Consider the following 15,755-nt stretch of genomic DNA (forward strand, 5'->3'; position numbering starts at 1 on the left):
ATTCGTCCCATCTCATTATTGCTTTCCCTCCCCCACCACTCCCCATCCCTCCCCTCCGCATTACCTTTAATCAGTGGCGGGCAGGTGTTACAAGGGTCCCCACAGCGGCAGAGAGGACGACCAAGAAAAAAGAAAAGAGGGGTGGAAGAGGGACGCCGACTATTCTGACGCTCTCGCAATTCTGTTTGTTAAGTTAGGTTTTCCTTGTGATAATTATAATATGTTCATACTTGGCTATTTAATATTTTTATTATTATTATCATTATTATTATTAATATGTATATGTTGCTCCTGAAAAGTTTTGGCCTCAAAAATGCTAGACACGTTTTCATGCCATTATTATTCACTGTTATTATTTGCCATTTTTGTTACAGTCTATGGATAAACTGTTCAAATGTTCAAAATGTAGTAGTCTGTCTATTATCTGTTATCCAGCTGTGCATCTGTTATCTGCTGGGAGCCTGTTGTGTCCCGTTGAGGAGTTCCCTGCGTTGCTTCTCCTTCAGAAGGTCAAGATAAATTGGATTTGCTATGGTGAACAGCCCGCACGCCTCTCCACCTCGCGCTGCCACGAAGCCGTCCACCTGCAATCAACACAACATCAAAGTAAGAATGCTGCAGAAGGACAGGTGATCCACGCAAAGCAGCTCCCATCCACACAGGCACCTGCACCTCGCATGTATTGATCAGTATAAAGACAAACAGCGTGCTGTGCTGGGTCGCTGTTTACCTCGCCCCGCAGAGGCTCATGGGCATGACACCACCAAAGTTATTATTATTATTATTATTATTATTTATTTATTTTATTTATTTATTTTTTTTTTTTCATTCTGATCTCATCCCAGCCTCAAGTCAGTTATGACGGCAATGACCCATCGTGGCAAGGGGCAGGAGTCTAATTACTCAATATAAAGCATTAACCACACCCACCCACCGACACACACACACACACACACACACACACCTTATACGACCTCGGCTTCTGCCTCCCCGTGAGACCCGAGGCTTCCTTCCTAACGAAGTTACACTTGCTGACGAGCAGCGCCATCAGCTCCCGCAGCCTGGCCACCTCCGCCGCCATCCTGCGCCGCCCGAACGCCTCCACCTGCTGGTCGAACTTCTCCAGGAAGTGGTTGTACAACAGGTAGTCCGGGGCGAGCCTCTGCTGCAGCGCCTGCCGCGACTCCTCACTGATGGAAGACTTGAACTGCGGGAGGAACAAAATGAGTCACCTGAAGGAGGGAATGACTGAGTCACCTGAAGGAGGAAGTGACTGAGTCACGTGAAGGAGGGAGTGACTGACAGGCACTGTGTGCCCCCTCCCCTCCCTCCCGCCTCACCTCGTCCCTGAGGGAGTTGACCCGCAGCACCAGCACGTCGCGCAGCTCCCAGCACATGTACTTGGCCAGCAACACCAGCGACTCGTCCATCCGCTCCGCCACCAGCACCAGCCCGAACTGCGCGTCTGCGTGCCGCACCTGTATGTATGTATGTATGTAAGTATGCACCTCCAGTAATGCCTGGATCCGTCCTCACTCACCACACATCTTCCGTGTGTGCTTGAAAAAGGCGGTGTGTACTCCCAAGCTGATAAAGGTATCAGGCTTTCTGCACACACACACACACACACACACACACACACACACACTCTTACCAGTTCATGGGCGGCAGTAAGGTTGTCCATGTCCTCCAGCGACATCCCGAAGTCCCAGGACATCTGGTTGTAGCCCAAGTAGCCGAAGCTTCTGTCTTGTGCGAAGCCCACCTGCTTCACGTACTGGTCCAGTGTCAGCCCCAGCACGTCCTGCCCACACCGCCATACAAGGTAGTACATGTCATCTTCATCAACATCATGATGATAGTAATAATAATAATAATAATAATAATAATAATAATAATAATAGTAGTAGTAGTAGTAGTAGTAGTAGTAGTAGTAGTAGTAGTAATAATCATACCTCCCTCATGGTGAAATCGAAGAGGGACTGGAAGAGAGCCGTGGGTTCCCTGACGATGGTAAAGAAGGAAGTGTCTTCAGGCATCGTTTTTTTCACCTGTAAAGGAGAGAGCAGGTTTTTAGGTGCTTGTGTCATTCAACCACCCTTCCTCCCTTCCCGCCCCCTTCGCACTGCGCTCCCTGCACCACCACCACGCCCACCACTACCGCCGCCACCACCACCACCACCACACCACCCACCTCCTCGTAGTCCCATTTGGAGTGAACTGCGAAGATATTGGGCGTCACCTTGTTGAGGGGCGAGGACTGGACCATGGAGGCCTTAAAGGGGTGTTTTCCGCCGCCGAAGTAGTTCCCTCTTTCCGGCAGTGCGAAGTAGAGGTTGTGTTTGTCGCCATAGCGGAAGAGAATGTTCTGTGGGGGAAGGACGGCAATGCATGTACGAGTGTATATTTGTGTGTGTGTGTGTGTGTGTGTGTGTGTGTGTGTGTGTGTGTGTGAACCAGCCATCTGAACCGTCTTCCCAGCGAGATACTCACCTGGATGGCGGAGGACGCACACTTGTGGGTTTTGAGAAAGGCGACGTTGTTCCTCGGCGAGCAGGTGTTGAGCTCCAGCCAGGGCGGTCTGCGGGACGAGAGAGAGAGAGAGAGAGAGAGAGAGAGAGAGAGAGAGAGAAAGAGAGAGAGGCCCATATTGAGAAACGCTTCTCTTTCTCACCACCACTATTTTCAAAGGCTACAGAAGTAATTATTCGGGTTCTCAAAAGTGTTTCTCCCCGGAATAATGTAGCAATTATGTTAATGTGTCTCTAGAATCACACAAAAAAAAAAAAAAAGCTTTAAAAACCCGTATAACTTCAACTACAGCCTTTTGAAAGTAATGGAGAGGCGGCGCGGAGTGATTTAGAATAAGGTCCAGAGAGAGAGAGAGAGAGAGAGGCGCCCACTCACTTTCCTGGGGATTGAGCCCCGTCCATGAGCAGCGCACAATACAGCAGCGCCACTGTCACCGTGGAGAACATGACGGTCCTGGTGGTGAGGTGACGCGCCCTCGCCCACGATGGCTGCGACCTGCGTGCCATCTTCGCCCCGCTGTCAACGGAAGGAGCACCACCAGGCAACACTCCCGGAGGTGCTGCTTGTGGGTTAGCGCGGAAGACGAAAAGAAGAACTCAGTCAACGCTACTTGGAGTATGGGAGCAGTGCAGTCATCTGTTGGCGGTGCATGGCAGAGACCCCACCTGCCGAGACAACCCACGCAGGGAAGGTGTGCATGCTGCCTGTTTCTCTCTCTCTCTCTCTCTCTCTCTCTCTCTCTCTCTCTCTCTCTCTCTCTCTCTCTCTCTCTCTCTCTCTCTCTCTCTCAAGGGACCAAGGCGTCACTGGGACGTCATGCAAGCCTGAGTCGTCACCCTCACCTCCCTCACAGCCACCACTCAGTGCCCAGCGCTCACTTACCTTCAGTACTCCTGTCTCCTCGGTGGCTCACCCTCGCCCTTCACGGCACGGCGATGGTCTGTGGTCTGCACGCGCCCTTCCTCGCTCGCCGCCGCGTCGCGTTTTGCACTAATGGCGCCTTACACTGTCAGCAGCAGTTTGCAGTACTCAAATCGACGCTGTAGTTACTCACTAGCGCCACTCCAGGCTTGTGTCTCCGCCGCGCTGCGATGGAAGAGTTTACTGTGCAGTGTTGTAATTAAATACGCCTTCCATGTTGTAGCGTGTATCTGAGATTCCATGAAATAGGAGACAGAAAATAAGTAAATAAAACCATAAAAATGAAAGGAGGTGGAGTGAAGACCAGCTATAAGGAAAATCGACATAATTTTAGAGGAAAGTTGCTAGAAAAGCGTCTGCCCCCGAGGTTCAGGTTTAAGGGTTTTGGTCCATACTTATCCACGTTTTTACGACCATGCTACCTGCGGATGATTGCTCACCTGCCACCCACCCATCCCATCCCTCCCTACCCCCTGCTCCCTCCCCCCTGCTTCCTGCTCCCCCTGGCCGCTACGTAACAGAATCTGGCAGACGTAACGATGTAGTTGATCTGTTTAATCAGAGTATGTGATGTGGAACAGAAGTCTCTCTCTCTCTCTCTCTCTCTCTCTCTCTCTCTCTCTCTCTCTCTCTCTCTCTCTCTCTCTCTCTCTCTCTCTCTCTCTCTCTGAAAGGTACGCATCGTAAAAAATAACCCATAATTTACGTCTTTTCCTGAAGCAATGTGTGTTGATAAGGCAGGTGAGGTGGCGGTGTTGCTGCAGGAACCCTCTGCTGGATGGGAGCTTGGAGATGCAACCCGCCATGCCTTGGGTCACCAAACGCATTCGAGATACTCCCCCTTGTGTCCCCCTAACTCAGCTGCGCCCTATTCCTGATGATAACGAGACAAGAGGGAGTTATTACAGCAAAATAACATCAAAGTTAAGTTTTCCCCTTAAGCCATTCTTGAAGGTAAGTGAGCAATAAACTGACTCGGGGTTTAGATTCAGTTGGGATGTGACAAGCTGGATCTCAAGGTAAGCTCTGGCAAGAAAATCACCGTGGAACGCCTGCTGGTTGTTACTCTGCCCATCATTACGGTGGTTATGTACAGACCTACATTCCTAGGCCCCAACGCTACCTTCAGACAGGTTGCCTCCCAGTTGCTACCCCTCCACCACCACTACTATTACCACCAGCAACAACAGCAATCCATCACCACCACTACCTTTACCACTATTACCGCCAGCAACAGCACCACCACCACCACCACTACCCAGTATGGCGCCTCCTGCCACGCGTCCAGCTTGTTGAATATTTTTACGTGAAACTCATGTTCTTCCTCACTTTTAACACGCACGGGGAGTAAAGTTAGGAAATGCTATTAACGTCATTACCTTTTATCATCCCCAGCTAGGTATTCATGTGGACAAGCTGATATAACAAGGGTACTGCAGATATCCTTTGGGTCAATAAGTGGAGGACACGAATTAACCACTCAGCTTGATAGAGGTGGAGGAAGGAAGCTATTTTTACATAGTGATTATACATTTCTGCCAGATGGAATGATTGTGGTTCCCGGGGCGTGTGACTCAGAGACCGCCTGTAGCTTCACCTGTGATCTTAGTTACACGCGTCTCACTCTGGCAGACTCCAGTAAACATATGTGAAAAAAAATAATGATAACAATAAAATAATTACAACAACAACAATAATAGAACAATAAGTACTACAATAGCAAGTAAAAAGCATCATTAAATAGCATCAAGAAACACTCACACTCCCATTAACTCCCACAATAGCTTGTTAAAAAAGTAAAAACAAAATCACACCACCACAGATGACGCAGAAACACTGAAAAACACGCTTCTCGATATCATTTTGTTAACACTTCCACCTTCTCTCGCTGTAATAGTCACTGCTCACGATAACATCCGGTACTTTGCTGGCCTCACTCCCCAAGCGCCAGGGAGAAGCACGAGGGTCAATTCAACACAGCCTTCCCTTCCGTCCCTCGCGGTGGCTAGACGCACACTGATCACTGGCAGGTTAAGAGTCTTGAGAGGGAGTCTTGCTAGGAGCCTGTTGTGTCCCGTTGAGGAGTTCCCTGCGTTGCTTCTCCTTCAGAAGGCCAATGTAAATTGGATTTGCTATGGTGAACAGCTCGCACGCCTCTCCACCTTGCGCCGCCACGAAGCCGTCCACCTGCAATCAACACAACATCAAAGTAAGAATGCTGCAGAAGGACAGGTGATCCACGCAAAGCAGCTCCCATCCACACAGGCACCTGCACCTCGCATGTATTGATCAGTATAAAGACAAACATCGTGCTGTGCTGGGTCGCTGTTTACCTCGCCCCGCAGAGGCTCATGGGCATGACACCACCAAAGTTATTATTATTATTATTTTTTTTTTTTCATTCTGATCTCATCCCAGCCTCAAGTCAGTTATGACGGCAATGACCCATCGTGGCAAGGAACAGGAGTCTAATTACTCAATATAAAGCATTAACCACACCCACCCACCCACACACACACACACACACACACACACACACACCTTATACGACCTCGGCTTCTGCCTCCCCGTGAGACCCGAGGCTTCCTTCCTAACGAAGTTACACTTGCTGACGAGCAGCGCCATCAGCTCCCGCAGCCTGGCCACCTCCGCCGCCATCCTGCGCCGCCCGAACGCCTCCACCTGCTGGTCGAACTTCTCCAGGAAGTGGTTGTACAGCAGGTAGTCCGGGGCGAGCCTCTGCTGCAGCGCCTGCCGCGACTCCTCACTGATGGAAGACTTGAACTGCGGGAGGAACAAAATGAGTCACCTGAAGGAGGGAGTGACTGACAGGCACTGTGTGCCCCCTCCCCTCCCCCCGCCTCACCTCGTCCCTGAGGGAGTTGACCCGCAGCACCAGCACGTCGCGCAGCTCCCAGCACAGGTAATTGGCCAGCAACACCAGCGACTCGTCCATCCGCTCCGCCACCAGCACCAGCCCGAACTGCGCGTCTGCGCGCCGCACCTGTATGTATGTATGTATGCATGTATGCACATTCTGTAATGTCTGTACCTGTTCCCTTCCCCGTACAGATCCTAGCCCAAACCTTCTGCACACACACACACACACACACACACACTTACCAGTTCACGGCCGGCAGTAAGGTTGCTCATGTCCTCCAGCGGCATCCCAAGGTCCCAGGTCATCTGGTTGTAGCCCACGTAGCCGTCAGTTCTGCTGGCGTCAATGGGGTTCCGCCTCACGTACTCGTCCAGCGTCAGGCCGCCTGCTCTTTCCTGTCACACACAAGACGCATTACAACATTTCGCTGCTGCCTGCTGTCTGGACGCCGCGTGACCCTTGACCCTCCTTACACACACACAGCCAAGTGGATCACGATGGTGATAATAACAATAATAATAATGATACTACTACTACTACTACTACTACTACTACTACTACTACTACTATTACTACTACTAATACTACTACTACTAATAATAATAATAGTAATAAAAATAATAACAATAATGATAATAATAATACCCCAATACTGGCGTAATCGAAGAGGGACTGGAAGAGGGCCGTGGGTTCCCTGACAATGGTGAAGTAGACGGTGTCTTCAGGCATGACTTTTTTCACCTGCAGGAGAGAGGACAGGCGTGTCACTCACACACTCATCACTGCACACTTACTGTGCAAACCAACTCACTTCAAACTGTAACTGACGCGTGCAGTAAAAACTGGAAAAGTGAACAGACACAACTGACAGCAGGACTCGGGACCCCAAAGTTCATTCGTGTACATTATCTCCTAGTCAGTTTCCTTGTGCTTTGTACATGAAATGACGGTAAAAATCATATTAAAATTGTAAACTCTGGAATTCCCTGCCTGTTTCTGAATCTCCTCCTTCTTATGACTACTTCTTTCACGAGGGAGATTTCAAAACACTTATCCTCCAATATTCTATTATTCTTTTTGACTTCAGTTTGGGGACCGGCACTTAAGTGGGCCTTCATTTCCAATTTTTGGTTGCTCTTGGCCAGAGCCCCACTTAAATAAAAATAAAGACTTTACAAAATTCTATCGATACATTTGTTGAAACTTTACATAATTTGGCTTAACTTGTCCCGTTTCTCCCGACATCCGACGTCCAGCAGCGGACCAGCAGGAGACCTAAGATCTGAAGGGCCTCACTGGTGCCACGACGTCTCCTCCCCGACCCTTCCCCGACCCTTCACCGACTCCTCTCCACAGAGTTCCCTGTACCACCACCACCACCACCACCACCACCACCCACCTCTTCGTAGTTCCACTTGGTGTGAATGGCGAAGATGTTGGGCGTCACCTTGTTGAAGGGCGAGGACCGGACCATACCAGCTTCAAAAATGTGTCTTCCACCGCCAAAGTAGTTCCCCGTGACCGGCAGTGCGAAGTGGAGGTTGTGTTTGTCGCCATAGCGGAAGAGAATGTTCTGTGGAGAAGGGCGGGATGAGCTCCACAAGGTTTGCAGGTTATCCACTTGTGAAATCTTTAGTCGTTTTATATGAATTAAGACCATCTCCTGAAACACTTCTGCACCGCACCTCCACTACTTCCAAGAGGCTCTGGTTGAAGATATACGGGTTTAATTTAAGGGTGTTTTTTAACAAGATTTCTACATTGTTAAGAGGAGAAACACTCTTGAAATCTCGGTCAATAATCTCTGTAGCCTTGGAAAATAGTCGTGGTGAGAGTCGCCCTCTCCAAACACACACTCGTCATTAATATTTGGCTTTATGTTCGCACTAATGACATGATGCGAATTTAAAATGTATTTATTTTAATGTGTGTATTTAGAATATTGTAGATTTATGTTCATGCCTAAGAAGCTATTTAATGTGATTTAATAAATAGCAATAATAAGTGTCTAGTGTGTTTAAAGTGTGTTTAAAGTTTTTGGTGTGTGAGTGAACCTGAACCGTCTTCCCAGCGAGATACTCACCTGGATGGCGGAGGACGCACACTTGTGGGTTTTGAGAAAGGCGACGTTGTTCCTCGGCGAGCAGGTGTTGAGCTCCAGCCAGGGAGGCCTGCGGGACGAGAGAGAGAGAGAGAGAGAGAGAGAGAGAGAGAGAGAGAGAGAGAGAGAGAGAGAGAGAGAATATTTCATAGATAATGGATCATGTAGTCAAATTAGTTACCTACAAAATTAATGCAAAGAAAATTATGACTCATTAGCTGATCCTAATGAGAATAAAAAAAAATCTTAGCTCCTTCTTTCCTTGTAATACCTACAAGCTGAGCTGAAAGTAAATAAAAATTAAAATCAGTTAATAAACATCTCCACTTATCCACTCCCACACACACACTCAGAGAGAGAGAGAGAGAGAGAGAGAGAGGCACTCACTTTCCTGCAGATCGCGCCCCATCCATGAGCAGGAAACCATACAGCAGCGCCACCGCCACCGTGAAAAACACCAGACCCCTGAAGGTGAAGCGACACACCCTGAGCCGCACCATTGGGCAGCGGGGCAAACTCATCATCGTCCATCCCTTGCCGGCGCCGCACTGCTCCCCCTCTGCCACGTCCTGCCGTGAGCGTTGGGTGCTTGTACAAAGATGTTAAGTGTTTAATACAGGGTTAGGCGGCCACGTGTATCCACCATAAACACCTGAGGATACACACACACACACACACACACACACACTCTCTCTCTCTCTCTCTTTACTTCCTCGTGACTCGGCATTGATAAAGAGTGTTAAAATCACGGTACCATGTGCCTCTTCTTCTTCCTCCTCCTCCTCCTCCTCCTCCTCCTCCTCGTCACACGTGATCCACCCCTTGATTTAATGTTCCCCAGACGATCCCTGCAATTTACCTAAAAAGAGGAACTAGTCACCCTCAATTATTGCGATCCCAGGCACGGAGAGCCAAGTGTGGAGTCACGGAAGATGTGGTGACTGACTCTCTTTATCTCCGGTATGTTATCATGTGCTTGAGGTTAGTATGTTCTTAATGCATTTTCTTTCTTCTTCTTAATGCATTTTTCTTTCTTCTTTCATTTCTTTTTTTCTATACTTACTTGTCTTTTATTTATTTTCGGTTGTGTTTTTCCTTTTTTTTTTTTATTGCAGTGCGTCTGATTAGTAGTGATGCACAGAATCTTCTCGCTTTGTCCTTCCTCGTAGTGATCTACATGTACGTTCACAGGATTAAGGTAAGTTAGTAGCACCTTGTCTTTAAATACCATACTACAACTTTTCTTTAAATTTATGTAGCACCTAATGTGTAGCACCCATGTGTCCTCCAATTTTAAATGATCCTTTTGGCCTTCCTTTTGGGATTGGCACCTCAGTGGGTCTTTTTTTTAACTTCCGTTGCCCTCGTTGCTGTTAACCAGTGATCCTGTTACTAAATAATAAGTAAAGAATAATAAAAAAAAAGTTCGCAAGCACCTCTAGAAGTACGGCACATCCATCACTCTCAGGCCACACCTCTCGTGTATCATCTTTTTAGAAACATTTCCCTTTAGTCTCTCAGGCAGCAAGTGTTTCAGGCCCGTATTCAGAAATGCTTTGCTTTCACCACAGCTCTCCTACCCTCCCTCTGGCACTGTCTTGCAATCACTTCCACTTCGTTCTACTCAAAGATTCCATGAGACCACCACCACCACCACCACCACCACCATGACCTGACCTCCGCCGTTCCCAGCACCACGAGTCGTCGGCACCGGCCTGGCCACAGCACAGTTATACTTAAGGTCCCGTGCTCTCAACCGTTTCGGGAGTCTTAACGCGTTACTGCAGTTTTCAAGGGTTCTTTCATGATGCTGGCAGAAATTTAAGGAGTATTCAGTATTATTAATGGGAAAACACCAATGAGAACCTCGATAATCACCTCTGAAAATAGTTATATGAGAATCCAAAGTCTTTTAAATTAAGACTTCGGTATAAGTAAGCTTGTTTCTGCTTCTTCTTCATACCCTCTTACTCGCAACACTGCACTCCCTGTTCCTTGACTCTGCCGTGCCTGTATCTCTACGCAGTCGACAACCGTACAACAAATAAGAGTGTATTGATCTTAACGGCCTGGAGAGCTGCACACAAGGTTGCGCAAATAATATTAACACGGAGTCAAGTCCACTTTCAGAAGGCTCTAATTGGAGCTACACGGGTTTTTAATAATTGCGTTTATACGGTTCTAGTGACAGATTAACACCATTTCTACATTATTAACACGACAAACACTCTTGAGAACCCGATTTATCATCTTTGTGGCCTTGGAAAACAGTCGTGGTGAGAGCAAATCATTTTTTTTTAATACTGGTCAAGGTACTTACTTAACACTGAACAGGCCACAAGCATGTTGTGATCTGAGCACGGACTCTGAAGCGCCTCGGGATCTCGGTCCTATAAGGAGTACCTTCCAAAGCCACGAAGGTTATGAGTTGGGTTCTCATGGGGTTTTTTTTTCCCACTCATGGTGCAAATTTCTTGTTAAAACTTTTCTCTCTCACGAAAATAGCCTTGAAAATTCCCGTTAACACGCTGGAACGCTAAGGAATGCGGTCTCTGTTAGGTGCAGATCATGTTGGCTGTGAAAGCTGTGTCACTGGGAGCTTTAAGAGAAGATTAGACATATTTATGGATGGATAAGATACGTGGATATAGGTAGGTACATTCATGCAGGGGCTGCCACACATAGCCTGATAGCTTCTTGACGGTACCAGTGTGGACGAAGCAGGTGTCATTGGCTGTGGTGTCACGTGAGTGTTCAAAGGCTACACACATGCTATAACATGTTTTCTCGATCTAGAAATCTACCCCATCAACAACAGAACGGTCTTTATAAACAACACTCGGCGCAAGGCTAGGGCAACCACGGCGGGCAATCTTAACCCTTTAGAAATTCTTTTTGAGCTGACAGCATCTCACAACAAGCAACTGATTCTCTATAATTCTCTATATATAAATGATAAAAAATACAAGTTTACTGCGAGGCGAGCGTGATCCTGCAGTAACACCTATATTACAGTGAAGCAAAGGAGAAGCAGGCACGATCAAGAACGTTCTTCCTGCCAGTACATCAAACACACCTTGAGACTGTCGGAGATGACCTCAGGCCTCATCAGGATCCCTTCCAGCACTCATATACTCATCACGTCTGCACACCGCCACGAAAACCTTGAGTGTGTGAGTCAAAGCGAGAGTGTGTGTTTTGCCTACCTCGAACACTTGAGCCACACATCTACCAAACAGTAAGGCAGCGGGGTGTGTAAAGCCACCCTGCTCAGTCTCCTCTTTGCTCTCTCCTCCAGCCCTTCACTCTATGAACAACACCAGCAGCACAACAAGCTCCTCGTGCGCCAGACAGCCTAGGAGGAAAGAAGGTATGAAAATATATACAAGTAATTGAGATAGCGTCTCAGAGAAAGAGACTTCTGTTCCACATCACATACTATACGTCCGCCAGAATCTGCTACTTAGCGGTCAAGGGGAGCAGGAGGCAGGGGGAAGTGGGGCAGGGAGGGGTGGGATGGGTGGGTGGTAGGTGACCAATCATCCTCAGGTAACATGGTTGTAAAAACCTTAAACCTCGGTGGCAAACGCATTTTTAGCGGTAGTCATCTAAAATTATGTCGACTTTCCTCATAGCTGGTCTTCACTCCACCTCCTTTCATTTTTATGTTTTTTTTTTTTTTTTTTTTTATTTCTTTCTGTCTCCTGTTTCATAGAATTTCAGATTCACGCTGCACAATAAACTCTTCCATCGCAGCGCGGCGGAGACACAAGCCTGGAGTGGCGCTAGTAAGTAACTACAGCTTCGATTTGAGTACTGCAAACCAGTGGCGGCTCGTGACTGTTACTGATGGGGGGCTGCCTCACATTCAGACAAATAAAGTCTTAAATGCTTTTATTGTTATTGTTTAACATACCATTGATTGATAGATTATAAAGATAGATAGATAATTATTTAATTCTTTAGATCTTATCCTAACAGCAAATGCTTGACTTCCTTAGTGCTGGCTTAGGCTATTTGAAAAGGATGTCCATTCTCCTGTTCCTATTTTGTTTTGGAAAAATTGAGTTCTTTCAATGCAGAAACCGTCTTTGCTTCTTGTGCGATTTTGCAAAATACTGCTAGGCCTACGTGGGAAAAGAAAAAAAAATACTATTTTATACGATGTTTCTGTGATTTTACACCATCTATGATAATCAAGATTGAGCACAAGCCATCACTGATCAATAATATTTTAAAATCATCCCTGGCAAATTGAAAAACACGATCGAAAATAAGACCGACGCAAGAACACTCACCTAGCCACAACAACGGCCGAGACAAGACCGCTGGACGCAGTCCACACTCGCCATTCCGCCCGGGAAGCCTCCCCCCCTTTCTCCCCGCTTTCGTATCATTAAATAGTAAATAATTTCCGTACTTCCTCATTGTTTTGCAGTATTTTTTTTTTTCATATAAACATATGAGAATTGGTGTTTTCATGTGAATGATAGTCAAAACATAAATAAATTAACATTATTTTCGTGAATCCTAGAAATCCACTGGGGGGGCTGCAGTCTCGCAGTCCCTATTGACGAGCCGCCACTGCTGCAAACTGTTGCCGACAGTGTAAGGCGCCATTAGTGCAAAACGCGACGCGGCGGCGAGCGAGGAAGGGCGCGTGCAGACCACAGACCATCGCCGTGCCGTGAAAGGCGAGGGTGAGCCACCGAGGAGACAGGAGTACTGAAGGTAAGTGAGCGCTGGGCATTGAGTGGTGGCTGTGAGGGAGGTGAGGGTGACGACTCAGGCTTGCATGACGTCCCAGTGACGCCTTGGTCCCTTGAGAGAGAGAGAGAGAGAGAGAGAGAGAGAGAGAGAGAGAGAGATAGAGAGAGAGGTAGCATGCACACCTTCCCTGTGTGGGTTGTCTCGGCAGGTGAGGTCTCTACCATGCACCGTCAACAGATGACTGCACTGGTCCCACACTCCAAGTAGCGGTGGCGCGGCCGTTTTTTGCGAGCGTATTGACTGAGCTCTTCATTACGGGGAGTGTTGCCTGGTGGTGCTCCTTCCGTTGACAGCGGGGCGAAGATGGCACGCAGGTCGCAGCCATCGTGGGCGAGGGCGCGTCACCTCACCACCAGGACCGTCATGTTCTCCACGGTGACGGTGGCGCTGCTGTATTGTGCGCTGCTCATGGACGGGGCTCAATCCCCAGGAAAGTGAGTGGGCGCCTTTCTCTCTCTCTCTCTCTCTCTCTCTCTCTCTCTCTCTCTCTCTCTCTCTGGACCTTATTCTGAATCACTCTGCGCCTCCTCTCCATTACTTTCAAAAGGCTGTAGTTAAAGTTGTATGGGTTTTTAAAGCTGTTTTTTTTGTGTGTGTGTGTGTGTGTGATTCTAGAGAACATTAACATAATTGCTACATTATTCCGGGGAGAAACACTTTTGAGAACCCGGATAATTACTTCTGTGCCCTTTGAAAATAGTGGTGGTGAGAAAGAGAAGCGTTTCTCAATATGGGTCTCTCTCTCTCTCTCTCTCTCTCTCTCTCTCTCTCTCTCTCTCTCTCTCTCTCTCTCTCTCTCTCTCTCTCTCTCGTCCCGCAGGCCGCCCTGGTTGGAGCTCAACACCTGCTCGCCGAGGAACAACGTCGCCTTTCTCAAAACCCACACGTGTGCGTCCTCCGCCATCCAGGTGAGTATCTCGCTGGGAGGACGGTTCAGATGTCTGGTTCACACACACACCACACACACACACACACACACACACACACACACACACACACACACACACACACACACACACACACACCGGAATATACACTCGTACATGTGTGTGTGTGTTCTAAAGCCGTGAGTCAACTTGGGTTCATGGAGTTTTTCCAAGGGTGCCTAGAAACAGTGGGAGGGGGAGGGCGTTACGAGAATGGGCTGAATGGGCACATGCCAGGGTTAGTGTGCATGAGAGAACATAAGAACATAAGAAATAAGGGAAGCTGCAAGAAGCGACCAGGCTTACACTTGGCAGTCCCTGTTTGAAATATACCTTCCTATTTCCATCTATTATCCCCATCCCTAAACCCGTCTAATCTTCTCTTAAAGCTCCTTAATGTTCTAGCACTAACAACATGAACATAGTACCGAAAGATGTTTCAGGAAGAAAAGTGGGTTATGTTGGAAATGTTTCTTAACTGAGAATAAACTACGAGTATTACAAATGTGTGTGTTATATTAGTATATTACACTTGCGTCTCACATATTTAAGATGCGTCATTTTATTTACTATACATTTAGCATCTATTTGACATTTATTTAGGAGTGAATAGATTTTTTTTTTTTTTGTTTAAAATGGATATCTAATAATTCAATTGAGATATTTTCAGTCTTAAAACTAAAAAAAAAAAAAAAAACATTAAATATTCACGTTATTTTTTGTGATTAATCGTCGTACGTTAAGGTACGTTTATGAATTTCTCAAAGGCTTCCGGAAGGATGCATGAACTTAGAAAAGGCTGAGAACCACTGCACTGAAGGAGCTGCGCACTCAGTGAGGAGGTAAGGGAGTTGGTTAAGAGGGACAACAACTGCAACAACAACAACAGCAACAACAACAACAACAACAACAACAACAACAACAACAGCAACAACAACAACAACAACAACAACACCCCTCTTTCCAAACAGATCCTGCGCTTGGTAACCTCCGTCTCATCCAGTTTCTGCAAACCAGTAAGTACTTCATAAATATGCCATGAGTGCGGTTACCTACTTCCCTTATTGCGCCACGTGATCTTAGGTCAAGGGTCAGCTGCTCACGACTCTCTCCTTCCTTTCCCTTCTCTCACGAGACGATGCCAGTAACGGTGACGCAACAGTGTACGAAAGTTACTCCCATACAACAAGTTTCTACTATTATGGGAATTTTAAAAGTGACCATTGTTGTACCTGGCAAGAATGACGGCTTCTGTAAGGACCAGTGGATATTATTTCCATCCGTATTTTGTTTGTGTAGAAGAGTGAGAGTCCGTCCCGAGAGACGAGCTCAGCTGCGCCCTGTTCCTGATGATAACGAGACAAGAGGGAGTTATTACAGCAAAATAACATCAAAGTCAAGTTTCCCTCGTAAGCCATTCTTGAAGGTGAGTGAGCAATAAACTGACTCAAGGTTTACATTCAGTTGGGATGTGAAAAGGTGGATCTCAAAGTAAGGGGTTTATGCATAGACCTACACTCCTAGACTTCAACGCTACCTTCAGACAGGTTGCCTCCCAGCTGCTACCCCTCCACCACCACCACCACTACTATTACCACCAGCAACAACAGCAATCCATCAACAC

The 15,755-nt window shown here is 47.3% G+C and overlaps 2 protein-coding genes across 3 annotated transcripts; both read right to left on the minus strand.

Annotated features, from left to right (window-relative positions):
• Positions 1–230: 230 nt before the first annotated feature.
• On the minus strand, positions 231–3,882 carry LOC135109849 (galactose-3-O-sulfotransferase 4-like). Of its 2 annotated transcripts, XM_064021610.1 has the most exons (9): positions 3,415–3,882; positions 2,908–3,197; positions 2,494–2,581; positions 2,195–2,368; positions 1,956–2,051; positions 1,655–1,804; positions 1,341–1,478; positions 965–1,207; positions 231–584 (listed from the first exon to the last, which is right to left on the minus strand). In XM_064021610.1, exons 2-9 carry the CDS (start codon positions 3,036–3,038, stop codon positions 447–449), a joined length of 1,158 nt encoding a protein of 385 aa, XP_063877680.1. In that variant the 5' UTR covers positions 3,039–3,197; positions 3,415–3,882; the 3' UTR covers positions 231–446. The 2 variants fall into 2 exon arrangements, with proteins under 2 accessions (XP_063877680.1, XP_063877681.1); XM_064021611.1 differs by lacking the exon at positions 2,908–3,197 and having other exon boundaries at positions 3,415–3,878.
• Positions 3,883–4,817: 935 nt separating this feature from the next.
• Positions 4,818–11,783, minus strand: LOC135109847 (galactosylceramide sulfotransferase-like). Its single transcript, XM_064021603.1, has 9 exons — positions 11,512–11,783; positions 8,823–9,004; positions 8,418–8,505; positions 7,734–7,907; positions 6,980–7,075; positions 6,577–6,729; positions 6,320–6,457; positions 5,995–6,237; positions 4,818–5,640 (listed from the first exon to the last, which is right to left on the minus strand). Exons 1-9 carry the CDS (start codon positions 11,542–11,544, stop codon positions 5,485–5,487), a joined length of 1,263 nt encoding a protein of 420 aa, XP_063877673.1. The 5' UTR covers positions 11,545–11,783; the 3' UTR covers positions 4,818–5,484.
• Positions 11,784–15,755: the final 3,972 nt, after the last annotated feature.

Source organism: Scylla paramamosain, chromosome 19 (assembly GCF_035594125.1).
Source record: "Scylla paramamosain isolate STU-SP2022 chromosome 19, ASM3559412v1, whole genome shotgun sequence".
Classification (NCBI taxonomy): Eukaryota; Metazoa; Arthropoda; class Malacostraca; order Decapoda; family Portunidae; genus Scylla; species Scylla paramamosain.

Bases quoted from the DNA above. Each gene is read 5' to 3' on its own strand.
- LOC135109849 (XM_064021610.1), bottom strand. From the start codon at position 3,038: ATGGCACGCAGGTCGCAGCCATCGTGGGCGAGGGCGCGTCACCTCACC. The intron at 2,369-2,493 runs GTGAGTATCTCG...CTTCCCCCACAG, and splicing joins GTGCGTCCTCCGCCATCCAG to AACATTCTCTTCCGCTATGG. The intron at 1,805-1,955 runs GTATGATTATTA...CGGTGTGGGCAG, and splicing joins TCGATTTCACCATGAGGGAG to GACGTGCTGGGGCTGACACT.
- LOC135109847 (XM_064021603.1), bottom strand. From the start codon at position 11,544: ATGAGGCCTGAGGTCATCTCCGACAGTCTCAAG. The intron at 6,730-6,979 runs GTATTATTATTA...TGTGTGTGACAG, and splicing joins TCGATTACGCCAGTATTGGG to GAAAGAGCAGGCGGCCTGAC. The intron at 6,458-6,576 runs GTAAGTGTGTGT...ACATACATACAG, and splicing joins TTACTGCCGGCCGTGAACTG to GTGCGGCGCGCAGACGCGCA.